We start from the raw sequence: 26100 nt of genomic DNA on the forward strand, positions 1-26100 counted from the left end.
ATAGTTTTAATCCCTGGCAGAGCAAGTTGGCTTTACACGCAAATTCTGCCTGCCCAAATATTCAGCTGCAGCAAAATGTGAATATCCTTAGCAGAAAATATCCTACAATTGTCCAGTCCAAAAGCCAAAGCATTCTGCTCCCTATCACAAAAAAATTGACAGGGAAATGCTACCACAATTCATCCTCTACCCACCGAGCTTTGTTGTCAGACTGCACCTCCCATGAAACACCACTCGTGGTGAGCCAAGGTGATGGCATTATGAGAATCCCTGACTGTGATGCATCATGGGAGATGTAGTCCCATTGAAGAGCACAGCCTATAGAGGAAAATGGGCCTCTATATTGCAGTACTTTAGAGACATGCTAACCCTCTGAAACTATTTCAAAATAGTACATCCACACGACAGGAAAGCTTCGAAATTAGTCCGAGGCAGGGTCCCTTAATGTGGACACGCTACCTCGACTTAGAGCCCCGGGAAGCACTTTAAATGTCTCTGCGGACATTTCGAAATAACAGCAGAGGGAGTTTTCAAAGCCAGCTGAAGACAGTAAGTGATTGCTTCCCACCCCTTACATAGAATTTCCCCAGGGCAGAAATCCTTTGATTCATTCTCCTTCAGTCTCCCCATTAAAGATGGATTCCAGCAACACGTGGCATGGTCACATGTCTTTGTAGGACAGCTTGGGCTGGTAGGAAAAACAAAACCGTTTACTGATCATTGTCTTGAGCACCAGGCCATTAAGTCCGCTAAATACCACTAATGGCTTTCACTAGAAGACCTGATTAATAAAACATGTTTATGCTTCATACTTCTAACTTCACCTACAAGAATGATACACACATACAAATAGAAACTACACATTCAGGGAAGCACAGGCTTTTGAACGATAGGCTACATGCCCTGTTCTGCACAAAGCATATTCGAGATACACATATTCCTATTAAAAAACATATTCTATCAGGGTGCATCTACACAGCACCCTTAGCTTGAAATAAGCTATGCAATTTGCGCTACGCAAATTGTGTAGCTTATTTCGATGCTATTTCGAAATACAGGCAGTCCCCGGGTTACATACAAGATAGGGACTGTAGGTTTGTTCTTAAGTTGAATTTGTATGTAAGTCGGAACTGGTACATATTGTAGGGGAAACTCTAGCCAAACATTTCTCCAGAGCTCAGTTTTATTCTCCCACACCTCACTTCCCTCAGTCCTTTATTCTCAAGCTGAGGTGTCTGCTGAGAAAAGCTGCTCCGCGTCTCCCTGGTCTGCTGGGGGGGAGCAGCTAGGGCGGGGTTGCCTCACCCCGTTTGTAAGTAGGAATCTGATGTAAGTCGGATCCATGTAACCCGGGGACTGCCTGTAGCTTATTTCGTAATTTGGCACTGTCAACACTGTGCCAAATTTTGAAATAACTCACTATTCTGAAAATAGCAAGGGTTACCAGGATGTTGGAATAAGACGCCTGTTATATCGAAATCTATTTCAAACTAACAGGCTGTTTCAATAGACGCAGAATAGGTATTTCAGGATATTTCCAGGATCCCGAAATAACTCCGCATTATGGACGTATCCTTACAAATATGGGGGCGCAGCGTGACACAGAGAAAGGAGACCAACGTGAGAGCAGAGCCACAGACCAACGGCCTTCGTCAGGCCGAGTCAGGATACCAGACAGAGGAGTGGTCCCCAACCTTTTGGGGCTGCTGAGCGCCCAGGGGCCGGGCCACTCATGTGCCGGGCACCTGGGGGCGGGGAGGCACACGTGCCGGGGGGCGGGGCTGTGCACGCGCACGGGGGCGGGGCCACCCATATGCTGCATGCCCAGTGCCGGTGCCACCTATGCGCTGCACTCCCGAGGCCGGCGCCGCTCCTGTGCCGCACGCTCAGGAGCTGGCATCACCCACGCACTGCGCACCTGGGGCCAGCGCTGCTCCTGCGCTGTGTGCACAGGGGAGGGGACGCCCATACACTGTGCGCCCGGGGCCGGCACAGCCCATGCACCGCACACCCAGGGGTGGGGCTACCCATGTGCTGCGTGCCCGGGGCCAGCGCCACGCCTGTACCATGCGCCATGGGGCCAGCACTGCCCTTGCACTATGCACCTGGGGCCAGGCCCGCCCATACGCCGCATGCCCGGTGCCGGTGCCACCCATGCGCCGCACTCCTGGGTCTGGTGCCACACCTGTGCCGCACACTCAGGAGCCAGCAGCGCCCATGCACTGCGCGCCTGGTGCTGGCACCGCTCCTGTGCCATGTGTCTAGGGGTGGGCACGCTCATACGCCACACGCCCAGGGCCAGCACAGCCCATGTACCGCATACCCAGGGACTGGCACCGCCCATGCACCACGTGCCAGGGCTGGCCCCGATCACTCGGCGGGTGCACAGAAATGGCCTGGAGGGCGCCATGGCGCCCGTAGGTACTGTGTTGAGGACCACGCTCTAGGGCTAGGTGGATGGTTCAGAGATTCGCTTGGGGCAACGGAGGAGGTTTAGATGTGGGGGTTGGGGACATGGAGAACAGGTTCCAAGTCACAGGACAGAGGTGGGGACAAATACCGGATTGGTCCCATTGATCCCCAGGATTGGGGTGGAGGGAGGTGCCTAGTTCTCGACATGTGGGACAGCTTCCCCGATATGGCAATCACGGGTATGACTCACCGGGCCGGGCCATTTCTCCGCGATATAAAGGAACCCGTCCCAAAACATCCTCAGCTTTCTCCAAGACGCGACTGCCGAAGCCTCTTCCGCTCCTGAAAGCCCCCTGCCAGGCGTTACAGGTGAAGCAGGGGCTATCCCGCAGTCAGGCTGGCTGGCGGGGAGAGTCATGGTGATGAGGTGGAAAGGAGAACGCGGAGGTTGCAAGAGCAAGGTTGGGTGGCGAGTTAGAGCACCGCCATGTAATGGGGTGATTATAGACATCTACCAGGGATGGTCCAGACGGTGCTAGGTCCTGCCAGGAGGGCAAGGGACTCGCATCGATGACCTCCCAAAGTCCCTTCCAGCTCTAGTGTTCTATGATTCCGTAATTATGGGGAGCCAGGGGGCAGTGCTCTGTTTTGGGGAGACAATGGGCTGCCACAGGGGCATGGCTGTGTATTCGGATGATTACGGGGTGGAATGGGGCACACAGTAGAGACGGATGGTTTGGTGGTTCACTGCTCAGCTGTCTTCTTACTGCTGGGCCACTGCAGCCTCTCTGTACTACCTGGGCCCAATCGCGTAGCTGCTCCGTGCCTCAGTTTCCCCATCTATACGGTGGGGATCGTAGCCCTGCCCAGCCTCATGAAGGAGCTCTGGGGAGAAATACGGCAATAGCTCCAAGGTGCTACAGTAATGGAGGCCAGCGGGCACCTTAGATCTAGTCATTTCTCTTTTAACAAGCTGGTTTGGGGGGAGTTGCCCTCCTTTGTTATTGTGGCAGCACATTGAAGGAGAACAGGTTGGCTCCAGCCAGCTCAGGGAAGCCTTTGACCTGTGGCTTTCCGCCCCAACAGATCAGATCTGGGGGGCAAGGGAGGCTAAAACCGGGCAGAGGAAGGGAACCTCAGGCCCGGAGGCCGGATGTGGCCCTTGGCTTGCCTGGATCCAGCTCTCAGGTTTCAGGTCCCCCCCCCCACAGCATTGGGGAGCCCAGGCTGGTGCTCCAGACCCCCTGCTACCCTCCCCCGGGGGCTAGAGTGCATAAAATCTAGCAGGCTGCCCCCCCCCCCCAGGCTCTGGTGCGCATGTGGAGTGTCTTTCTCCCACTCAGTCGGGGGCCACAGCGAGGGGTTTTTCCCCCGCTTCTCCCGTGTGTGCAGTCCCCGACTGATTTTTCTGTGGGACAGTGGCCCTGACCCAAAAAAAGTTCCCCACCCCTGCATTAGACCGTACAGCGCATCTATACGCCCACGTCCCCATTCCCTGCAATAACCTCCCGGGATAGGCAGGGCTGCCAAGGGGCAGAGGAAGTAGGAGGAAGAACGGACTCAAACATCGCTTTCCTGACACCAGAGCGAGCAACTTACCTGTGAGGCAGCCGCCCTCCTTAAGACACTCAGGGCCAACGATTCCCTTCCTATCTATTTCTCTGCAGTGAACCCAGCGACGCCACTGACTGTGTCCATCGCCACCGCCGCCATGCAGCTGCTGGTCCTTGCCGTGCTGGTCGCCGGGGCAACGGCAGGTAGGAAAAAGCCTCTCCCCCTCTCCCCCCGTGAGAAGCCAACATGGGGCAGGGTGAGCGGGTCCTGTGGTTTTACCGCAGGCCCTTCAGAAACGTCTCAAAGATTTTTCTGAAGACAAGTTGCTGCTCAGGAAATGCAAAATTCCTGGCAGTCCCTTTATCAAGTCCCCAGGTTACATAAGGGAATTAATATATTCTAATTTGTGTTTATTGTTCCCGGAACAGGCAGGGAGCCATGATTTCACAATGTGCTTTTATCTCAAATCAAGGCACAAGGAAACAGACATTTCCCACAAACAAAAATATTTCTGGAGGGGGAGGGGGAATCTGTTTCACTGAGATTTCGATGTCTTAAAATGTAAAGCGCTTTTAAAACTGTCACTTTTATCGAGCATCATTGCTCATAGAATGGCAAATCTCCAAAGAAAAATGTGCAACCAAGCAAAAAAGTCACAAAGGCCAGACTGCGTATCCCATAAAGCACCAGGCGCCTCTTGGTGAGGAGTGGCTTGTGCATCATGGGAGTCCCTGGTCAGGATGCATCCTGGGAGCAGTGCCGGACCAAGCCATACTTGCACCCAGGGCAGCAGACACATGGCACATGCGCGGCCCCACCCCCGGGCACGCGGCGCCTGATTGACATGGTAAGGGGCGCCGCAACCCTGGGCGTGCAGCGCATGTGCGGTGCCACCCCCCAGGCACCAACCTATGTGGGGCGCCTGACTGAAGTGGTGCCCCTTACCACTTCAATCAGGCACCCCCATAGTTTGGTACCCCGGGCAGCTGCCCGGCTAGCTCCCCCCTTTATCCAGCCCTGCCTGGGAGACATAGTTTGATAGTCTAGACCATGGGTTCCCAAACTGGGGGGTGTGCCCCCCCCCGAGGGGGCATGAAGAAATTCCAGGGGGGGCACGAGGCAACCCAGCCAAAAACACCCCCGTCAATCCCACCCCAAGCTTTGCTGCGATTTTTTTGGGAGGGTTTCTCAAAAATCAAAAAGGGGGCGTGATGCCGAAAAGTTTGGGAACCGCTGGTCTCTTCAGACGATTAGCTCATTTCGATCTATTTTTAAACCATTCGCATCCCATACAACACAATCCCGTAGACATTTTCAACTTTGAGAAAATGGCTGTCTCTGGAGGGAACACATTCCTTCTGAAAAACTTGGGCAGTTTTAATTATTTGTGTGGCGGGAAAGCCTAGAAAGGCCAGTCCCTGACCACTCCCCCTGCTCTCCGGAGCATCTCAGCAAATCCAGGTGGATTTTCATGTGAACAGCAAAAGGCTTTTCCCTGCCCCAGGGCTCTTCCCTAGTGAAAGTTCAAGTCCCGGCTGCCAAGTAGTCCAAAAAATGACTGGAAAATGGTTTGAACCTTGCAAAATGAAGGTGCCTCCTGGGTCGCTAGTCCAGGCCCTGCTCCTATGAATGTCTCAAGCGTGTGAGCGGTGGCTCATAGTCATCCTGTGGCCAGCCAATCCTCAGGGACATGCCTGATACTTGCCCCGCCCCTTTTCCTGCTCATGGCTTCTCTCCATTGCAGCCTCATTCTCAGAGAAGAATGAAGAACGAGTCCTCGGGGAGAAGCTCTGCGGCGTTGGCTTGCAGCCCTACCAAGCGGCTCTCCTCAGGAACGGCAACAACATCTGTAGTGGGAGCCTGGTGCACCCGAAGTGGGTGCTAACTGCTGCACACTGCAACATTGACATTGGGTAAGTCAGTGCGGGGGTGGAGAGGGATGGGGATGCCTGGGAATTACCCACGTCCCCAGATCTTATCTTCTCCCGTGGTGTCCTCCATCCATGCCCACGTCTCCCTCTTTTCCCCCAACCCAGCCCCAGCCACCTCTATTGTTTTCCAGCCCTCAAAGCATTTTTCTTCTCTGCACCAGCTGTGGTTTTCCAGCCACTTTCTGCAGATGTGCCCGTATTGGTCTGCCCTGCGGCGTGGGCAGGAGGGAACAGGCCCTGCACTCCCCAGCGTTACACCGTGTGGTTCCTGCTGCCGGCTCGTGGGCGGGCGGCCGAGGAGCTGGATGGAATGGGGGGGAGCTGTGGGAAAGATTTTCCCTTGACTCCGGCCGGATGCTGTTAGTTCTCAAGCTGGGGGAGGGGTGTGCCTGAGGCCCACTGTGGTTCAGGGAGTCCATGGGGCCCAGTAGCTAAACCCTGGAACCCTGAGTCCCAGCGCCTCCCACGTGGCTGAGGCCCCAAGCCTTGTGCACCCCGCAAGGCTAACGCCCAAGTGTGCCCACCCCCCAGCTGAGGGCTGGACAGCGGAAGAGACGGGCTGTGAGGGGCTCCGGGAACTACTCGATGAGAATGAAATCCCTGGAATGGAGGTGGGGTGTCCAGAACCATGGGGTGCCTCAACATTGAAAGCAATGGGGGTTTCCTTTCTAGAGCTCTGTCAATACTGCAGAGAGATCTGTCCTTCCCCTCCCCTCTGTGTGCCCTGACTCTGTTTGCTAGGACTCAGCAGGTACCTCTATTGCATTTAGAAAAACACGTTAAAGCACGTAAATAATATGTTACAGGCCCTTGAATAGCCACCCATTGATCTCATATATTGTTAATAGAAGAATTAGGGGCCACTAAATGAAATGAATAGGCAGCAGGTTTCAAACGAACAACAGGAAATTTGTCTTCACTCAGCACACAGTCAACCCGTGGAACTCCTTGCCAAAGGATGTGGTAAAGACCAGGACTTTAACAGAGTTCAAAAAGGAGCTAGATAGATTCATGGAGGTTAGGTTCATCAATGGCGATTAGCCAGGATGGGTAGGGATGGTGTCACTGGCCTCTGTTTGTCTGGAGGTGGGTAATGGGGGAGGAATCACGTGAGGATTACCTGTTGTGATCCCTCCCTCTGGGGCATCTGGCATTGGTCACGGTCGGCAGACAGAACACAGGGCTAGATGGACCTTTGGTCTGACCCAGAATAGCTGCTCTTATGTTCTCATGTTCTTCCTTTGTCCTGTCTCCATGCAGGACGTTGCAGGTGCATCTGGGGAAATACGATCTACGGGTGAAGGAAGACACGGAACAGATTCTAACAATTAAAAATGTCTTTGTGCACCCGGAGTATAACGTCCGCAGCCCTAGTGACAACGACTTCATGCTTGTGGAGTTGCAGAAGCCTGCTCAGCTCAACAACTTTGTGAAAACAATCCACCTGGCGACCCATTGTCCTGATCCTGGATTGCAATGCAGAGTCTCAGGATGGGGCTCCATCAACTCCACCCAAAGTACGCTGGGGCCAAGAGGGGAGGGGAGGGGACGAGGTCGGGTTCCTCAGGGGGAGGAGGTGGAAGCTCCTTCTGGAGACCTTGATAACAAGCTCTCAGGGGTCTTTGGCTTCTCTGGGGGGAATCAGCGTTGGTGAAAAACGCAGCTTTGAAACCACCAAATTGTCCCCCTGATTTGGGGTCAATTCCAAAACAAATATTCTGAAAGACCTTTGCATGTGAACCCTCTGAGATGCAAAGGCTTGATGGGCTGGTCCTTCTTGGGGCAGGGGGCTGGACTCGATGCTTCCAGAGGGTTCTTCCCGTCTTCTATGATGGGTAGATTTTGTTTCCATTTGGAAGGCCTCCTTTAGGAGCTTTCCTTTCCCTTCCTTTGCAAGGCAGTTCTAAAGCTTCGCACGCAATTCGCCTCAAAGGGAAATATTAAAATGGCTCATAATGCTAGAACTGCATGAAACTGTGTAATGCCAAAAGGCAGAACTGAACCTGCAACTTCTGGAGCAGGAGCGAGAAGCCAAGGGGCTCCTAGCTAAGACCGGAAGAGCTGAGTCATTACTCTCTGTCCAATTGGTCACTGTGTCACTAGGGGGGACTGTTCTGAACACCCGGGGAAACCAAGAGCATCCATGGGCAACAGGGCAAGGAGCGGGGGGGGGGGGAGGAAAGGGAGGTTTGCATCACTGACGGGGCAGGGCCTTGGGCAGAGCTGAGGCAGCCAACCCTCAGAGCTGTGCGGAGTCCACAGAGCACTACTCTGACCACAATTTCAATTGGTGGGCCTGGGCAATTTGCGCCCCCTGCCATGCCGTTGGGCGTGACCACACCCAGACGATGTGGGTTACACATTCATTGGCCATAAACTGGGGAGCGGGGTTTCTGCCTTTTCTCTTCACCCACAATTATCTTTTTTGGAAAATGAACATGGCCAGATCGCTACATGATTGGAATCTGCTGTAGCTCCACTGCAGTCAATAGGGCAGATCCCAGCTGGGTCATTGGGCCATAGCTCCACTGGAGTCAATGGGGCAGATCCCGGCTGGGTCAATGGGCCGTAGCTCCACTGGAGTCAATGGGACAGATCCTGGCTGGGTCAATGGGCCGTAGCTCCACTGCAGTCAATGGGGCAGATCCCAGCTGGGTCAATGGGCCGTAGCTCCACTGGAGTCAATGGGGCAGATCCCGGCTGGGTCAATGGGCCGTAGCTCCACTGGAGTCAATGGGGCAGATCCCAGCTGGGTCAATGGGCCGTAGCTCCACTGGAGTCAATAGGACAGATCCTGGCTGGGTCAATGGGCCGTAGCTCCACTGGAGTCAATGGGACAGATCCCGGCTGGGTCAATGGGCCATAGCTCCACTGGAGTCAATGGGACAGATCCTGGCTGGGTCAATGGGCCGTAGCTCCACTGGAGTCAATGGGACAGATCCTGGCTGGGTCAATGGGCCGTAGCTCCATTGGGGTCATGGATCTGTGTCGGTTTACACCAGTTGAGGGCCTTACACTAAGTTTTCTTCTTCTGCACCTTGTATTGAAACTCTTCTTTTCCTGCCATTGCCCAGGCCAGCCAACAGACGTCCTGCAGTGCGCGGATATCTACACCGTCAGCCAGGCCAGGTGTCTTGAGACTTACCCAGGCAAGATCACGGAGAACATGTTCTGCGCTGGTGTGGAGCAGGGCGGCATCGGCTCGTGCAAGGTACGTGTGTCTATTAGGGATGTCAGCGAGTAGTCGAGTACTCAACTGCTGAGGGGCAGCAGTGGGGGAGCGAACAGGAGCCGGTGCTGGGGGAGCCAGCTGAAGCACCGTCTCTGCAGTGCCGTCTGCCTACCCCCGCCCCACTGCCCTATCAGAGGCAACGGGGAGGGAGAGGAGGCTGCTCCAGCAGCAGCCCTGTTGACAGTGGCCCATGAACAAGGGTTGCTGGACCCAGTGCAAGCAGGGAAAGAGCAGGCTTGCTCCGGCTCCAGGAACCACCCATGCTGTGACTCTGCATTTAAATGTGGCCAGGGCCCGACGGCATTTCACAGGCAGATGCTCAGCACTCTGGAGCTGGCACAAGCCAGGACTGCTCAGTCCGGGCTCACGCCAGCTCGGGGAACTACCCCCGTGGTGGCTCTGTAGAGCGGCCCTTATCCGCTAATCGCATAGTCAATACAATTGTATCGACTTCATGACTAGCCCAATGACCGCTCCTTAGCATGCTTAGTGCCGGCGTGACCCTGCCGCCCCCTGCTGGAAGGTATGAGTCTGCTCTGTGTGCGTGCCCCCTGTGGAGGGACTGAGTCCCCGTGTCTGGGGTGCGGTTGTGGTTGCTGACGCTTGGCATTGTCTCCGCAGGGCGATTCAGGAGGCCCGCTGGTCTGCAACGGGATGCTGCAGGGTGTGGTCTCCTGGGGGGGGGGACATCTGTGGCCTGCCTGGACAGCCTGGGGTCTACGCCAATGTCTGCAAAGCTGCCGAGTGGGTGAAGAACACCATACAGAAGAGGCTGTCAGAGTCGGACTGAGAGCTCCCAGAGTGTCACACCCGCTCCAGTAACCCTCCAGCCCCCACCCCACCGTGCTCCTCCCCTGGCTGCCGCACCCAGCATGTGCTCACTAGGGCGTGGGGAGCTGGCCGGGGTGGGACGGGGATGGGGCGCTGCAGTGTGACCAGTCCAAAGCAGCCAACTGTTACTAGCCAGACCTGGCATAATCCTGAGCCTGGGTGGGAAATGGGGGTATGTCTACACTACAAAGTTAATTGGAACTAACAGACGTTAGTTTGAATTAACTTTAATAGGCGCTACACAGGCAAACCACTAGTTCGTATTTAATTCGAACTAGCGGAGCGCTTAATTCGAACTAAGTAGTTCGAATTAAGTAGTTCGAATTAAGGGCTGTGTAGCCCCTTAATTCCAACTAGTGGGAGGTTAGCCCTTCCCAGCTTGCCCTGGTGGCCACTCTGGGCACCACCAGGGAAACTCGTCTGTCCCCCTCCCGGCCACGGAGCCCTTAAAGGGGCACGGGCTGACTACGGTGCCCGTGCCAGGTGCAAGCCTGCCAGCACCCAGCCAGCAGACCCTGCACCTGGCACGGCACGAACCAGCCACCCGCTGCCACCCAGCCCTCCCCCTCTTCCCGGGACCAGGCTGGCGGCTCCCAGGAGCCTGCCCAGGTCCACAAGAGGCGGGCGCCGACCTGGTCTAGTGCAGACATCGTGGACCTCAACCATGACCTCCGCACTAGGCACAGGAAAGTGGCCAGCTAGGGCAGGAGAGCTGCCAGCCTGGCCACCCAGGAGCAGGTTTGCATGAAAATCAAGGTGGTCCACTGAGACCCCAGACCCTGAGCCCTGAGCTTACAATGGCCGTCCTGGGTCAGACCAAAGGTCCATCTAGCCCAGTAGCCTGTCTGCTAACAGCGGCCAACACTAGGTACCCTAGAGGGGATGGACCAAAACAATGACCAAGCCATTTGTCTCGTGCCATCCATCTCCAGCCTTCCACAAACAGAGGCCAGGGACACCATTCCTACTCCCTGGCTAGTACCACTCCATGGACCCAACCTCCATGAATTTATCTAACTTCTCTTTAAACTCTGTTCTAGTTCTAGCCTTCACAGCCTCCTGCAGCAAGGAGTTCCACAGGTTGACTATTTGCTTTGTGAAGAAGAACTTTCTGGTATTAGTTTGAAGCCTGCTACCCATTCCTTTCATTTGGTGTCCTCTAGTCCTTCTAATATGGGAACTAATGAAGAACTTTTCTTTATGCACCCTCTCCACACCACTCATGCTTTTATAGACCTCTATCATATCCCCCCTCAGTCTCCTCTTTTCTAAGCTGAAAAGTCCCAGTCTTTTTAGCCTCTCTTCATATGGGACCTGTTCCAAACCCCTGATCATTTTAGTTGCCCTCCCCTCTCCCACCCTCTCTCTTCCCCTCTACTGCCTCCTTTTCCCAATCTCCCCGAGTTTTGTTCAATAAAGGGAGTTTCTATTTTTGAACACACGTGTCCTTTATTTTGTACATCAGGAAGTGGGGGTTAGGGACGGGTAAGTGGAAGGATGTGAGGGAGGAATGGGGTACGAGCCCCCAATGTGGAGGACTGGGGTGGCTCTGCGGGCTCCTCGGGGTGGAAGCTCTCCTGCAGCCCCCCGATTGACACACCCCCCAGATGGCAGCCTGCAGCAAGTGCAGCCGGGCTGATGGCCGAGTGCTGTGATGTGCCGAGTGTGGGCACTCAGGGCACTCCAAGCCAGGACTGCTTTGCAAGCGGGGAACCCCTGAGAACTGTCTGTCTGGGGGGGGGGGTTGGGTCCCTTTAAGCACAGCCCTCGGCTAGCCTGAGACAGCAGCTCCACGCTCTAAGTCCTAATCTGATGCCCTGCCGGCACTGCTTCCGGCCAGCCTTAACCTCGGTTCAGGGTCCACTCAATGTGGACATGCTAGTTCGAATTAGCAAAACGCTAATTCAAACTAGTTTTTAGGTCTAGATGTGTTAGTTCAAATTAGCTTAGTTCGAATTAACTAATTCGAATTAAGTTAGTTCGAATTAGTGCTGTAGTGTACACATACCCTGGGTGAGTGGTTTACACAGCATGAATCAGCCCGACAATTGTGAGACTGGCTTGAAAAGATCACCAGACCTGCTTGAAATTCACAAGATTGACTTTTAAAAAAACCATCAGCTTGATTGAGAATGGGGAGGTTTGCTAAAACGTCCGGAGTCAACCTGACAACCACAAGATTGGTTGAAAAAAATCAGCAGCTGATTTCCACCTCCTGAGATTTGCTTTAGAATCATGGAATCCACCTGAAAAGCTACAGGCTCCCTCTGAAAATCGTCAGATCAGCCTGACAGTTGTGAGATGGGTTTCACGGTGAAGAGATTCGATTAGAAATGATGAGACGGGTTTCCCAATTCCCTATGTCACACACGGGTCTGGGATGTCTCTTGCCTTGGTACGGATGGGCTAAGGAGCTGTCGCCGCTATGAAGTCTTGAAGTCTGAGACGTGATAGAGTTCAAGTTTTATCAGGTGCCACTCCAGGAACAAGGCTGCAGTTACACAGCTGTTGTGCTTGTTGTGTGGACAAGCCCTGGGAAGTCATATTCAGCTGATTTTCCATCACAGCCCCCAAATCATTCTGGGCATGTCTACACTGGGGAAATTACTTCAAAATAACGTATTTTGAAATAAAAATTTCCAAAGTAACTATTTCGAAATAGCATGTCCACACTACGGGGAAGCCTCGAAATGAGTTTGAGGCCAGCTCCCTTAAAGTGGATACGCTACCTTGACTTAGAGTAGCTGAAACAAAAGACAGGACTATGTAGCACTTTAAAGACTAACAAGATGGTTTATTAGGTGATGAGCTTTTGTGAGCCAGACCCACTTCCTCAGATCAATTTGTGGAAGAAAATTGGCACAACCATATATACCAGACTAACACGGCTGCATCTCTGTCACTTGACTCAGAGTCGTTATTTTGAAATAGCAGCACTGAAGCATCCACACTACCGCTATTTTAAAAAATAATTTAGCGAATTTAGCATTATTTCTCGTAGAAAGCAGGAGTTTTTATTTCAAAATAACCATCCCATTATTTTGAAATAGCAGGCGCAGTAGTTAAACTAGATGGGTTTATGAAGGGGATGGTTTGATGAGATAATATGATCTTGGTAACTAATTGACCATTCATTATCAGTGGGAAATAGGTCAAGGGAGGGTTGATAGGAGTTACTATAGAGGATTTTCTGGCTGTCTGGCTGGTAAGTCTTGCCCACATGCTCAGGGTTTAGCTGATCGCCGTATTTGGGGTCAGGAAGGAATTTTCCTCCTGGGTAGATTGGCAGAGACCCTGGAGGTTTTTCGCCTTCCTCTGTAGCATGGGGCACAGATCACAGCTGGAGGATTCTCTGCATCTTGGGGTCTTCAAAGTATTTGAAGGCTTCAATATCTGAGGTATAGGTGAGAGGATTATTCTAGGAGGGGGTGGGTGAGATTCTGTGGCCTGCACTGTGCAGGGGGTCAGACTAGATTATCATAATGGTCCCTTCTGACCTTAAAGTCTATGAGTCTATGAGTAGTGTGGACACTCTACTTGTTATTTCAAAATAAGGGGAGTTATTTCAAAAAACTCCCTAGTGTAGACCAGGGCTCTGAGAGTAACTGCTAGTCTGGGTAGAGTCCCCCATCCTCTGAGTCTGGGCGACTTACTTTGCTTCTAGATGGATGAACTTACGTAAAGCCATTAACAACCCCATGTCAAACTTCAAGATCTGGCAATGATGAGACTCATGGACCCAAATCTCACATGATTTTAGGACAAGTCTCATGAGGATGGGTGGGTTTCACAAAGCCTCGAGCTCCTGGATCACGTGACTCATGGGAATCTGAGGTTTAGGCAAAAACAAAAAATCACTTTCTAGATTGAGGGTTGGGGAGGGGAAGCTGGGAAGCCAACGCTTAGATCCATCAAAAAACTGTGAATAAACAAGCCCAAGCTCTATTGGTTGGTTGTTTGGTGGTGGTTTATTTATTTTAATTCTGTGGGTTTTTTTCAGTCAATCTCACAACTTTGGGTTGGGCCCAGACTTGCTGATTTTGAACTCTTGGGGCAAGAGATACTAATGGCAAAAGATGGGGAAAGCACAGGCTGATTCTAGAGAAAAAGAGGCTGTGACAGAGAAAAGAGAGGTGGATTGCACTCATAAACCACAGCTGGCTGGAAAATGAGGTTCCCGTTCCATGGGAAATTCAGGGCTGCTTAGATATGCTGGAGGGCAGGGATAGACGAATTGAAGGATTAGGCCATTAGGCCAAAAGAAATCAGGATCAACAAGCACTAGTGCAGAGTCCTGCCTTTGGGACGGAAGAATCCCAAGCGTTGTTACAGGCTGGGGACCGACTGGCTAAGTAGCAGTTCAGCAGAAAAGGACCTGGGGGTTACAGTGGATGAGAAGCTGGATATGAATCAAGAGTGTGCCCTTGTAGCCAACAAGGCTAATGGCATATTTGGGTGCATTAGGAGGAGCATTGCCAGCAGATCTAGAGATGTGATTGTTCCCCTTTATTTAGCTCTGGTGAGGCTACACCTTGAGTATTGTGTCCGGACCCCCCACTATAGAAAGGATGTGGATACATTGGAAAGGGTCCAGTGGAGGGGGACCAAAATGATTAGGGGGTCAGCATATGACCTACGAGGAGAGGCTGAGGGAGTTGGGTCTGTTTAGTCTGCAGAAGCGAAGAGTGAGGGGGGATTTGAGACCAGCCTTCAACTTCCTGAAGGGAGGTTCCAAAGAGCTGGAGAGAGGCTGTTCTCAGTAGTGACAGATGCAGAACAAGGAGCAATGGGCTCAAGTTACAGTGGGGGAGGTCTAGGTTGGATCTTAGGAAAAACTCTTTCCCTAGGAGAGTGGGGAAGCGCTGGGATGGGGATGGTTGGGGAAGCGCTGGGATGGTTCCCTAGGAAAGTAGTGGAATCTCCACTTTATCCTCTAGTGGCCCCTTTTAGTGCTTCCCAGCGGGTTTCTAGCCCCACCTGCGGCTCTGTCTTTACAGAATCTCAGCCCTGGGTTGGGCTGTATCCTCAGGCTTCCCCCTTGGAGCCACTATTCTCTGGGGCTTCCCCCCGTCTCAGTCCTCACCCACCCTGCAGCCAGCCAGGGGCTCCCTCACTGCTCCCTCGGTCCCCCCTTGCAAATGGTCCTGAGCTCAGTCCAAGCTGCCAGCCAGGAGCCTCCTGACCCCCTCCCCTCGTCATTGCCTCCGACTTAGTCGTCGTGCTGCAGCTCCTGTCACTCAGCCATTTCCACGTCTCCATGCCGGATCCCTCCACCTGCCCTACCCACCCAGCCCCCGTAGTCCCAGCGAGCCACAAACTCGGAGCTGTGGAGGGACAGCAGGGACCTCGAAAGATCATGGAGAGAAGCCCATTGCCCCAGGCTGCGTCAGCAGACAGCGCATTGCGACCGTCCCTGACAGCTGCACGTCCAGCCTGCTCTCAATCACCTCCCGTCATGAAGGTTTCACCAGCTTCCCCGAACACCTACTCCCTGCTCAGCCCTGCAGAGAGGGAAAAGGTTTTCCTACAGGCAGAGTTGCCCGTAACAGCAAAGTGAAAACGAAATGCTCGAAATGACAATGGGACCTGACACGTTTTTTCCCAAAGGTTTTATTGAGGCCAAGTGACAATAGAACTTTCAAACAGCACGTCCCTGTGCAGGGTCAGATTGGTGGGCAAAGAACCACGCGAAAGAGTCAGGTTTAGCAGCTGGACCCTCATGTGCTGAGTGCACTGGGAAGGGTGGTGAACATCTAAATCCAGTCCACCTTTGGGCACGTTCCTTGTGAATTTCAAGCGGGTCTGGTGATTTTTTCAAGCCAGTCTCACAATTGTCAGGCTGATTCATGCTGTGTGAACCACTCACCCATTTTCCACCCAGGCTCAGGATTATGCCAGGTCTGGCTAGTAACTGTTGGCTGCTTTGGACTGGCCACACTGCAGCGCCCCATCCCCGTCCCACCCCGGCCAGCTCCCCGCGCCCTAGTGAGCACACGCTGGGTGCGGCAGACAGGGGAGGAGCGGCACGGCTGGGGTGGGGGTTGGAGGGTTACTGAAGCGGGTGTGACATGCTGGGAGCTCTCAGTCCAACCCAGAGCACCTCCTCCGTATGGTGTCCCTCACCCACCGGACGGCTTTGCAGACTTTGGCGTAGACGCCAGGCTTTTCTGGTAGGACACAGATGGGGCCCCCCCAGGAGACCAGGCCCTGCAGCCTCCCCTTGCAGACCAGCGGGCCTCCTGAATCGCCCTGCGGAGACAATGCTGAGTGTCAGCAACCACAACTGCACCCCAGCGCATGCGCACTGAGCTGAGCCACTCCCCTTCAGCAAGGACACAAATGCGCACACCCACACACCTACGCTCACCCCAGGACACATAGCGTCCAGGTACACGTATACACATGAACACATACAGAGCAGGCTTCATGCCCTCCAGCAGGGGGCGGCAGAGACACACACACACACACACACACACACACACACACACACACACATATGGACTCATCCCCTTTAGCAGAGGGTGGCAAAGACACCCACATAGGAAGGAATTCAGGGCAGAAATGGCTCCTACAGCTGAGCAGGGGGTCAGACAGCCCTAGTAGGGGGATGGGCCCAGCACTGAGGGCTCAATGCAGCTGGGGGGCAGCCTGGCTGCTCATCCACAAGGCACAAAGCCGGGCTGGGGCTGGGGCTGGGACCGAGTGATGATGGCCCCTCTGTAGAAGGCTGAGAAGAATTCGGAGGTTGTGTTGGATAAAGAGCATTGAGCCGTGGGAGTTCTGGCACCCGGCACCTTCCCCCCACCCCCAGGACACCTTCTTACCTGGCATGACCTGATGCTGCCACGTTCCATGCCAGCGCAGAGCATGTTCTCTGTGATCCGGCCTGGGTAAGGCTCAAGACACCTGGTCCGGCTGATGGTGCGGAGATCTGCACACTGCAGGTTGCCTAGCGTGTGGTCTGGGCAAAGACAGGAAAAGAAGAGTTCCAGTACAAGGCGCAGGAGAAGTAAACGTAGAGTAAGGCCCTTCGCTGATATAAACTGACACAGCTCCACTCACTCCAGTGGAGCTACGGCCCATTGACTCAGCTGGGATCTGCCCCATTCACTCAATGGAGCTATGGCCCATTGACCCAGCTGGCATCTGCCCCATTCACTCCAATGGAGCTATGGCCCATTAACCCAGTTGGGATCTGCCCCATTCACTCAATGGAGCTATGGTCCATTAACCCAGCTGGGATCTGTCCATGTTCGTTTTCCAAAAAAGGAAATTGTTGATGAACAGAAAATGCATAGAAAAAAACCCCTAATTTCAGGGCAAATGAAGAGTTTCAAAGAGATCTATATGGTATTTTAGTACTTTCTTTGGATTTGAAGCACATCTCTTAAGTTTTTAAAATGTTTTGAAAACAAAAGGAAAGGACATTCCGAAAGGAAACATTTTGACTAGGACACGGTCTCCTGAAAGAACTTCCACCTTCTCCCCATGAAGAACCCAACCTCGTCTCCTCCCCTCTATGGCCCAGCATACTTTTGGGAAAGTTGGTGATGCCCCATCCTGAGACTCTGCATCGCGTTCCAGGAGCGGGACAACGGGTCGCCAGGCGGATCGTTTTCACAAAGTTGTTGAGTCGAACAGGCTTATCCAGCTCCAGAAGCATGAAATCATAGTCAAGGCGGCGGAGGTTATACTTGGGGTGCATGAAGTAGCTGCGGATTCTTCTAATCTGTTCTGTGCCTTCCTTTACCTGTAAATTATAATCCCCCAGATGCACCTGCACTGAGCTGCATGGAGAGAGGACAAAGGAAGAGATGAATGGTGAGAGGCTATTCCAAGGTCAAAATGGGTACACATCTAGAATTGGGCCAAGTGATATCTATATCTATATCTATATCTATATCTATATCTATATCTATATCTATATCTATATCTATATCTATATCTATTAGAGTGTGTCTGTCTCTCTGTGGCTGTGTCTAGACTGCATCCCTTTTCCGTAAAAGGGATGCAAATCAGACACAGCGCAATTGCAAATGAATCGGGGATTTAAATCCCCCCCGCTTCATTTGCATAAACATGGCTGCCACTTTTTTCCAGCTCGGATTTAAATATCCCACGCTTTATTGGCATAAACATGGTCGACGTTTTTTCAACACAGTTTTGTTGACAAAAAACGACAGTCTAGATGTGGATCTGTCAACAATAAACCTTTTTTTGACGGATCCTGTAGACCTAATTTACTGAGGCATACAGGATCTGTCGAAAAAGGGTTTATTGTCAACAGAAACTCATCCAGACTGATGTTTTTGTCAACAAAACTCCTTGTCGAAAAAAGCAGCAGCCATGTTTATGCTAATGAAGTGTGGGATATTTAAATCCCTGCTTCATTAGCAATTTCTATGTGCTTCATTTGCACCCCTCTGTTGACAGAGGGATGCAGTCTAGACATAGCCAAAGTGAGGTCAGGGTTTGGCTGTGCCAGGATAACCGGAAGTCCCTGGAAAAGGACTGGTTTCCATAACACACAAAGGCTGTGTCTACACTGGGCCACTTATTCCGGAAAATCAGCCGCTTATTCCGGAAAATCAGCGAGCTGTCTACACTGGCCCTTGAATTTCCGGAAAAGCAACAATGCTCTACTGTACAAAATCAGCCACTATTCCGGAAAAACTATTCTGCTCCCGCTCGGGCATAAGTCCTTATTCTGGAACACTGTTCCGGAAAAGGGCCAGTGTAGACAGCCCAGTAGTCTTGGCGAAAATGGCGATCAGAGCTCTTTTCCGGAAAAGCGCGTCTACATTGGCCACAGATGCTTTTCCGGAAAAAGGGCTTTTCCGGAAAAGCAGCCTGCCAATGTAGACGCTCCTTTTCCGGAAAAACTGAAAACAGAATAGTGTTCCGTTTTAAGCATTTCCGGAAATTCATGCCAGTGTAGACACAGCCAAAGGGAGGGGCTGCTGTTCATAGGGACACGGTATGAGAGTGGCCACTGGGAGGCGGCTGCACAGCAAAGGAGAGACCAGCAGGGCTGGGGCTTCACCAACTTGCCTGGCAGCACTCTGCGTAAATAGCCCCCCCTCCCCTCCCACCGCCACAGATCCTTTCCCCCCTCCTGGTTCTTGGCTGCAGTGCTGGAAGGGAGAGAAAAAAGGTCACTGGTAGGCCCCTGGTGGCTGGACTTGGAGAAGAGAAACAGCCCCTGACCGGCAGGGCAGAGCCTGGCGGAAAAGAACAGGCCCTGGGGGGTGGGGTGAGGTCTGGAGAGAGAAAACAGGCCCCTGGCAGGTGGGACAGGGCCTGAGGGAGAGAACACATTGAAAAAAAGTGTCCTGGTTTTTCACACTTGCTATCTGCTCCCCCTCCTTTTGCGACCCACTTTACATGGTTATTTTTATTTTCCCTTGTGCTGGGTCACCGTGGCCTGCTCCTGCCAACTCAAATCTATATGCTGGAGCCCTGAGAATGGCAACCAGTCACATCTGCCTCAAAGAGTTTCAAATAACCTAGTCTTTCTAGGGAATTAAAAAATCAGGGAACCGCAACTTGGTTGGTCGTCATGAAACTTTTTGGAAAAGAGACTAACAGGGAAGCAGGGAAAAATCATGTTTGCCAAACGTCGACATCTATGTGATTTAATCCATGTAATTTAGAAAAAACATTGGGAAAAACTTCCTCGCTGTCAGGGCGGTTAAGCCCTGGAATAAATTGCCTGGGAGGTTGTGAAATCTCCATCACTGGAGATATTTAAGAGCAGGTAGGTTAGACATCTATTTGGGATGGTTTAGATGGGGCTTGGTCCTACCACGAGAGCAGGGGACTGGACTTCATGATCTTTTGAGGTCCCTTCCAGTTCTAGTGTTCTATGATACTATGCAATGTAATGACATTCTTTAATAGAATGAAGATACCTGCTGAGTCCTAACACAGAGAGAGGTGGGACAAAAGAGGGGAGGGGAAGGACAGATCTCTCTGCAGTATTGACAGAGCTCTAGAAAGGAAACCCCCATTGCTTTCAATGTTGAGGCACCCCCTGGTACTAGACACCCCACCTCCATTCCAGGGATTTCATTCTCATCGAGTAGTTCCCGGAGCCCCTCACAGCCCGTCTCTTCCACTCTCCAGCCCTCAGCTGGGGGGTGGGCACACTTGGGGGTTAGCCTTGCGGAGTGCGCAAGGCTTGGGGCTTCAGCCATGTGGGAGGCGCTGGGACTCAGGGTTCCAGGGTTTAGCTACTGGGCCCCGTGGACTCCCTGAACCACAGTGGGCCTCAGGCACACCCCTCCCCCAGCTTGAGAACTAACAGCATCCGGCTGGAGTCAAGGGAAAATCTTTCCCAGAGCTCCCCCCCATTCCATCCAGCTCCTCGGCCACCTGCCCATGAGCCGGCAGCAGGAACCACACGGCCTAATGCTGGGGCGTGCAGAGCCAGTTCCCTCCTGCCTGCGCCACAGGGCAGACCGATACGGGCGGCCCAGGCACATCTGCCGAAGATGGCTGGAAAACCACAGCTGGTGCAGAGAAGGTCCCAAAAAATGCTTTGAGGACTGGAAAACAATAGAGGTGGATGGGGCTGGGTTGGGGGGGCAGAGGGAGATGTCCGCATGGGAACGTGGGTAATTCCCAGGAACCCTCCTCTCTCTCTCCCACGCCTGCGCTGACTTACCTGATGTTTCTGCTGCAGTGCGCAGCAGTTAGCACCCACTTTGGGTGTATCAGGCTCCCAGCACAGTAGGTGGTGCCGTTCTTCAGGAGAGCCGCTTGGTAGGGCCGTGAGCCATTGCGGCAGGGATATCCAATAAAGAGCCGTTCTTTCACTCCCCCTGAGTCACAGCCTGCAAAGGAGAGAGGCACACGTCAGCCACAAGCAGGGAAGAATGCGGATAAATCGAGGCTAAGAATTAGAGGGAAGTTACTGAACAGCAAGGGAAGGTAGGTGTGAAGAGGGGAGGGGAAAAAACCCTCATTATTTCAAAAACGGTGCTTGAGTCACAGATACGACTGAGTTGCCCGTGGAAGCAGGGACTGGACAGGATGAGCCATGGGAATGTGATGATTATGCTGCTAATTAATTAAACCAAAGATCATAATGCAGCATTTTCCAGTGTAGACTGGACTCCACCATCAAACTACATCTCCCATGATGCCTCACAACCATGGATCCCCATGATGCACTGGGCTGTGCTCACCAAAAGGGGCCTGGTGCTTCATGGGATACACAGTCTGACCAGAGCATTGGACATTATCACAAAGGCCTTCTGAGATTTTTAAAATATTCTTTATACGTTTTTTAGCAGAATTAACATTCTACTAGAAGAATGCTCTAGAAAAGTGACACATTTCGATGTACGCTGAAAATTTAGAGACCTCGAAATCTCAGAGAAAGACTTATTGTTCCCAAACACCTTTTGCTTGGTGGGAAATCGCAACTTTGTTTCCTTGTTTCCTAATTCAGGAAGAAAACTCTTGTGAAACCACAGCTCCTTGCCTGTTCCAAAGCAATGGAGACTAATTAGAGACGAGGCCTGAATATGTTAATTCCCTTTTGCAATCTGTCCAATCGATGATGGGATAGCCAAGAATTTCCACTTCTAGCAACTTGGCTTAAGCAACGTCTGAGACACTCCTGTAGGGCCAGTGGTGAAACCCTCCCACCCACGCTGAATCCTCCCACCCCACCCAACGGTGGCTTCTCACCGGGCTCTTTCCTACCTGCTGCTGCCCCGGCGACCAGCACAGCGAGGACCAGCAGCTGCATGGCAGCCATGGCGATGGATACAGTCGGCGGCGGCGCTGGTTTACTGCAGGGAGAGAGTGACGGGGAATCATTGTCCGGGGGCGTCTTCAGGCAGACGGACGGTCTCCCATGTCCGGTGTTGGATTAGGATTCAGGAAAGGCTGGTTTGAGTGCCTGTTCTTCCTCATACTCCCATATGATCATGCAATTTCTCTGCGCCTCAGCTACCCTGCCTGTACCCGGGGGCGATAGCAGAGCCCCACATGGATAAACACACTGGGATCGTGTGGTGGCAAGGGAGCCCGGTCTCCCCCGAATCAGCTTCGTCGTCCACTTCCACACAGTCCCTGGCTCCCCCAGGGGCATGTTCCATAGAAAGATCTGATCTGCTGTGGGGGCGACTAAAACTGAAACCACCTGAAAAAGATCTCCATGAGCTGCTCTGAGCTCCCACCCCACCCCACCCCACCCCAGTTCCCCTTCTAGTTTGTCCCCCCAACAACAGAGCAGGGCAAAACTCCCACAATCAGCGTATTAAAAGAAAATTGAATAACTCTAAGGTGCTGTCTGGCCTCCATGATAGTATCTCAGCTCCTCCTGACTTCCACTGAATTCATCCCCACAAGTGCCTGCGGGAGAGCTGCAATCCCCATTTTACAGATGCAGAAATCGAGGCACAGAACAAGCAACAGAGCCCACATCCTACAAGGAGGCAGCGTGAGATTAGAAGCCACGTCTTCCGAGTACCCCCGGAGCACCGAACCACCAAAACATCCATCTTTCCTGCATGACCCATTCCACTCTGGGATCCCTCCAGTAACAGAACACTCATCGTGTGTTGCCGCAAGCCACCGCAATCTCCTGCACACCTGACCGCCATCCCCCACCCCCCAGCCAGACATCCTGATGTCAGAGGCTGGACTGGCCCTGCTTCACCTGTAGCTCCTGGTGGGGTCCTCGGGAGTGGAAGAGACACCAGCGGTTGTGACTTGGAAAAAGCTGACACTCCTCCAGGATGGGCCACTTTATATTCCGTGAAATGGGCCATCCCTGTGAGTCACTGTGGTGACTGGAGCGGGAGAGGTGTCCCACATGCGGGCAGCCAGGTGCCTCCCTCAGCCCCAGACACCTGGCTGCCGTCGGTTGGCACCGGGGAGCTGGGAGAGGGACCCAGCCTTTGCTCCCATCCCTGCCCCCTTCAGGGGAACCCGGCCCTTGGAACAGAACCTTCTCCACTGCCAAACCTGCCTCCTTGCGCCTCCCGCCCTGCTCGGGAGTGTGGCCTTCCTCTTCTCCCTGCAGTCCTGACTGAGGGGGTTGATCTCTGACCCTGCCCCACGTTTGCTGCCTCTGATCTCCCGGGAACCAGGCCCTGCCCCCTGACGCTCGGCGCTGGGCCTGCCTCGGACTCTGACCTCCGGGCGGGCAGCCCAGCCTGTGGGGCGGGGGGGCAGCGAGGGGCCTACTTGCTCGGGGGAGGTGCTGCAGTTGCCGAGTTGTGGGCCTGCCTCTGGCCAAAGGCAAAAACGACCCTCTGGTGGCTGCCACCCACGTGCCGATAGGTGACTGGGGCCCCTGCCATCGCTGTCCTGCTGCCATCGCCCAGCGCCGCAGGACTCGCACACGGACCTGAGTCTGGAAGAGACCTGGGCGTTTCTTCTTTCAGCACAGAGACAAGGGAGACGGAAGGTCCCTAAAAGCAGGGAAGCCAACCCGGCCTGTCCGCTGGCCCCTTCCTCACCCCGACCCTTCCCCCTGAGGCCCTGACTTCAGGCTGCTCCTTCCTCCGAGCTCCCAACCCCCGACCACCCCTTCCTCCCAATCTCCTGTCCTCGTGCCCCCCTTTGCTCTGCGGCCCTGTCCCCGTCCTGTTCTCTGGGCTCCCTCCCATGCCGCCCCTCTCCACCAGTCTCTTGGCCTCATCCTGTCCCTTCCGCCTATGCCCCATCCTCACGCCACCTCGCCCCCCCCCCGAAAACCACCTCCTGCTTGCTCCTCGCTCCCCTCACTACTGTTGCTCAATGTTACCGCATATAAAAAACCTCAGGGTCCCTCCTCTTCTAGGGACCCTGCATGGAGACGTCATTCTGCACTAGCATCCACACAAGTCTTCAGCCAATCACCAGGGCTGCGTCTAGATTGGCATGATTTTCCGGAAATGCTTTTAATGGAAAAGTTTTCCGTTAAAAGCATTTTCAGAACAGAGAATCTAGATTGGCACGGACGCTTTTCCGCAAAAGCACTTTTTGCGGAAAAGCGTCCATGCCAATCTAGACGCGCTTTTCCGCAAAAAAGCCCCAATTGCCATTTTCGCGATCGGGGCTTTTTTGCGGAAAACAAATCTAAGCTGTCTACACTGGCCCTTTTGCACAAAACCTTTGCACAAAAGGGACTTTTGCCCGAATGGGAGCAGACTAGTATTTCCGCAAGAAGCACTGATTTCTTACAGTAGGAAGTCAGTGCTTTTGCGGAAATTCAAGCGGCCAGTGTGGACAGCTGGCAAGTTTTTCCGGAAAAGCGGCTGATTTTCCAGAAAAACTGGCCAGTCTAGACACAACCCAGGTGAAGATCTGCACAAAGACCTTACTGGATGGGCTGCTACATTCAACATCCTAATGACGGTACCAGTTAATTATCGGGCATTTACACCCATTCTATTAGCCTCGTTTTGCACAGACACTCAAATTGGCAATTTTTCCCCCTTCTCCTTCCCTCCCCTCCCCTCTTTCTCTGCTATTTATTTGTGACTCTGGACCCCGTGCTCCATTCTTCTGAAGAAGTGGGTTGTGCTCACGAAAGCTCATGATACCATCTGCATCTTTGTTCCTCTAAGGCAGCAGTCACCAACCAGTCGATCAGGATCTGCTGGTAGATCTTGCAGCCTCTGACGAGTGATCCTGACAGGTTTGGCCACGTCAACTGTCCCTGTCCCCACTGCTGCGTATCTCCTGCCTTTTGCCTTGGAGCTGCCTCCCCCCATCCCTAGGAGCCTCCTGCTTGCTGGGCAGGGCAGGGAAGGGAGAAGAGGAACGCTGGTGTCAGGGTGCCCCCCACCCCCACCCTGTATTCTATCTCTACAGAGCAGAGAGGGGAAACAGGGCTTGGGATGGAGTTTGCTGGCTGCTTTTGGGAGTGGTGTGGGGCCAGGGTAGGGGCAAGTCTGCCTTAGCCCCCTGCACCAGCACCCAGGAGCCTCCTGAGGTAAGCAGTGTCCAGCCAGAGCTAGAATCCTGAGCCCCTGCCCCAGTCATGAACCCCCTCCTGCCCCCCAACCTCCTGCCCTAGCCTGGGCATCCCTTCATCTAAACACCCTCCCCGAGCCTGCACCTAGAACCCCCTCCAGCACCCCAAGTGTCTGCCCCAAGCTCAGCTCAGAGCCCCTCTCACACTCCAAAGAGCCCCTTCGTCCAAGACCAGAGTCTGCACCCCAACCCTCTTCCCCAGCCTGGTGAAAGTGGGGGAGGATGGAGTGAGCAGGGGTGAAGCCTTGTAAAAGGGGCAAAAGGTGGTGGGGCCAGAGTCTTTGGGTTTGAGGTAGATCTTGGGTTGCACTTAAATGGAAAAAGTGATCTCGTGCTTAAAAAGGTTGGAGACCCCTGGTCTACGGTGCTGTGGGACCACACATTGTTTTTTAAGTCTTTGTAGTTACAGACTAACACGGCTCCCCCTCTCAGACTTTTAACCAGGTGACCAGACAGCTAAGACAACTGGAGCTTTTATGTTGAAAAAAATGTTCCGAACACCCAAACGAAACGTTTACTTTCAGCTCAAGCAAAATGGTTTGGCTGATCCCAACTAATTTTTTTGATCCCAAAATTGCCGGCAAGCAGAAAAGTTTATTCTCTGCCCCGTGCTCTGTGCTGGCTTTGATGCTTTTCAGAGGAAACTGCTGAAATGATACTTCTCTTTTAGGGATGTGAAAACAGTTTGTTCAAATGAGATTCCAAGAGTGTGTTTTGATTTGATTGTTTTCATTCAGAAATTCATTTTAAAGATTTAATAAATATTCAGTGCAGTCAATAGAATCTGAGCAAGGTAGGGATGTGGGATGGGGCCGACGCCCACCTCTCATGAGCACCTCCTCCAGTTATGTGCGTCTGCATTATCCACTGGTGATCCCCCCGTCATGGCTCAATTCCCCAACCTGACACTCCGAGTGCAGGGATGGGGTGTCAGCTAGTAGAATAGCTCTGCAAAACCTGCCTCTGTGACTCCCAGACACAAACTTGTTTGATCTGAGTCCTCCTGAGATCCAAAAAGACAGAAGGTTGGTTCCTGGCTGCCACCACTCAAGTGATTAAAAGAAAATAGAAAATAAACCCTTTTCTAGGGAAGACATCACTTGGGAATCCCCTACCTAAGGTAAAGCTCTCCCCACTACCCCAACCTCCATTTTGCTTGGA

General features: G+C 53.0%; 2 protein-coding genes across 4 annotated transcripts in view; one reads left to right on the forward strand and one right to left on the reverse strand.

The window, feature by feature from the left end:
* The first annotated feature begins 2732 nt into the window (after positions 1 to 2732).
* Positions 2733 to 11146, forward strand: LOC102446377 (trypsin-3-like). Its single transcript, XM_025187719.2, is given in 7 exon segments — positions 2733 to 2781; positions 4080 to 4169; positions 5711 to 5879; positions 7158 to 7414; positions 8972 to 9108; positions 9751 to 9807; positions 9809 to 11146. Coding segments are annotated over 6 exon segments (777 nt in total). The 5' UTR covers positions 2733 to 2781; positions 4080 to 4123; the 3' UTR covers positions 9920 to 11146.
* LOC112546801 (trypsin-3-like) overlaps positions 6783 to 26100 on the reverse strand; it is a 36555-nt gene continuing 17237 nt past the window's right edge. The window contains exons 1-6 of one of the 3 annotated variants that reach the window (XM_075908163.1): positions 22634 to 22788; positions 21673 to 21761; positions 20627 to 20795; positions 17494 to 17747; positions 16785 to 16921; positions 15542 to 16209 (exon numbers count right to left, since the gene is read on the reverse strand). In XM_075908163.1, coding sequence (XP_075764278.1) covers positions 16042 to 16209; positions 16785 to 16921; positions 17494 to 17747; positions 20627 to 20795; positions 21673 to 21727 — 783 coding nt within the window. In that variant the 5' untranslated portion in view covers positions 21728 to 21761; positions 22634 to 22788 and the 3' untranslated portion in view covers positions 15542 to 16041. Of the gene's footprint in view, positions 7189 to 15540; positions 16210 to 16784; positions 16922 to 17493; positions 17748 to 20626; positions 20796 to 21672; positions 21762 to 22633; positions 22789 to 26100 lie in introns of those variants that run through there. The other 2 variants (XM_075908165.1, XM_075908162.1) reach the window with 2 other exon arrangements.

Source organism: Pelodiscus sinensis, chromosome 24, assembly GCF_049634645.1.
Source record: "Pelodiscus sinensis isolate JC-2024 chromosome 24, ASM4963464v1, whole genome shotgun sequence".
In the NCBI taxonomy this organism is placed as follows: Eukaryota; Metazoa; Chordata; order Testudines; family Trionychidae; genus Pelodiscus; species Pelodiscus sinensis.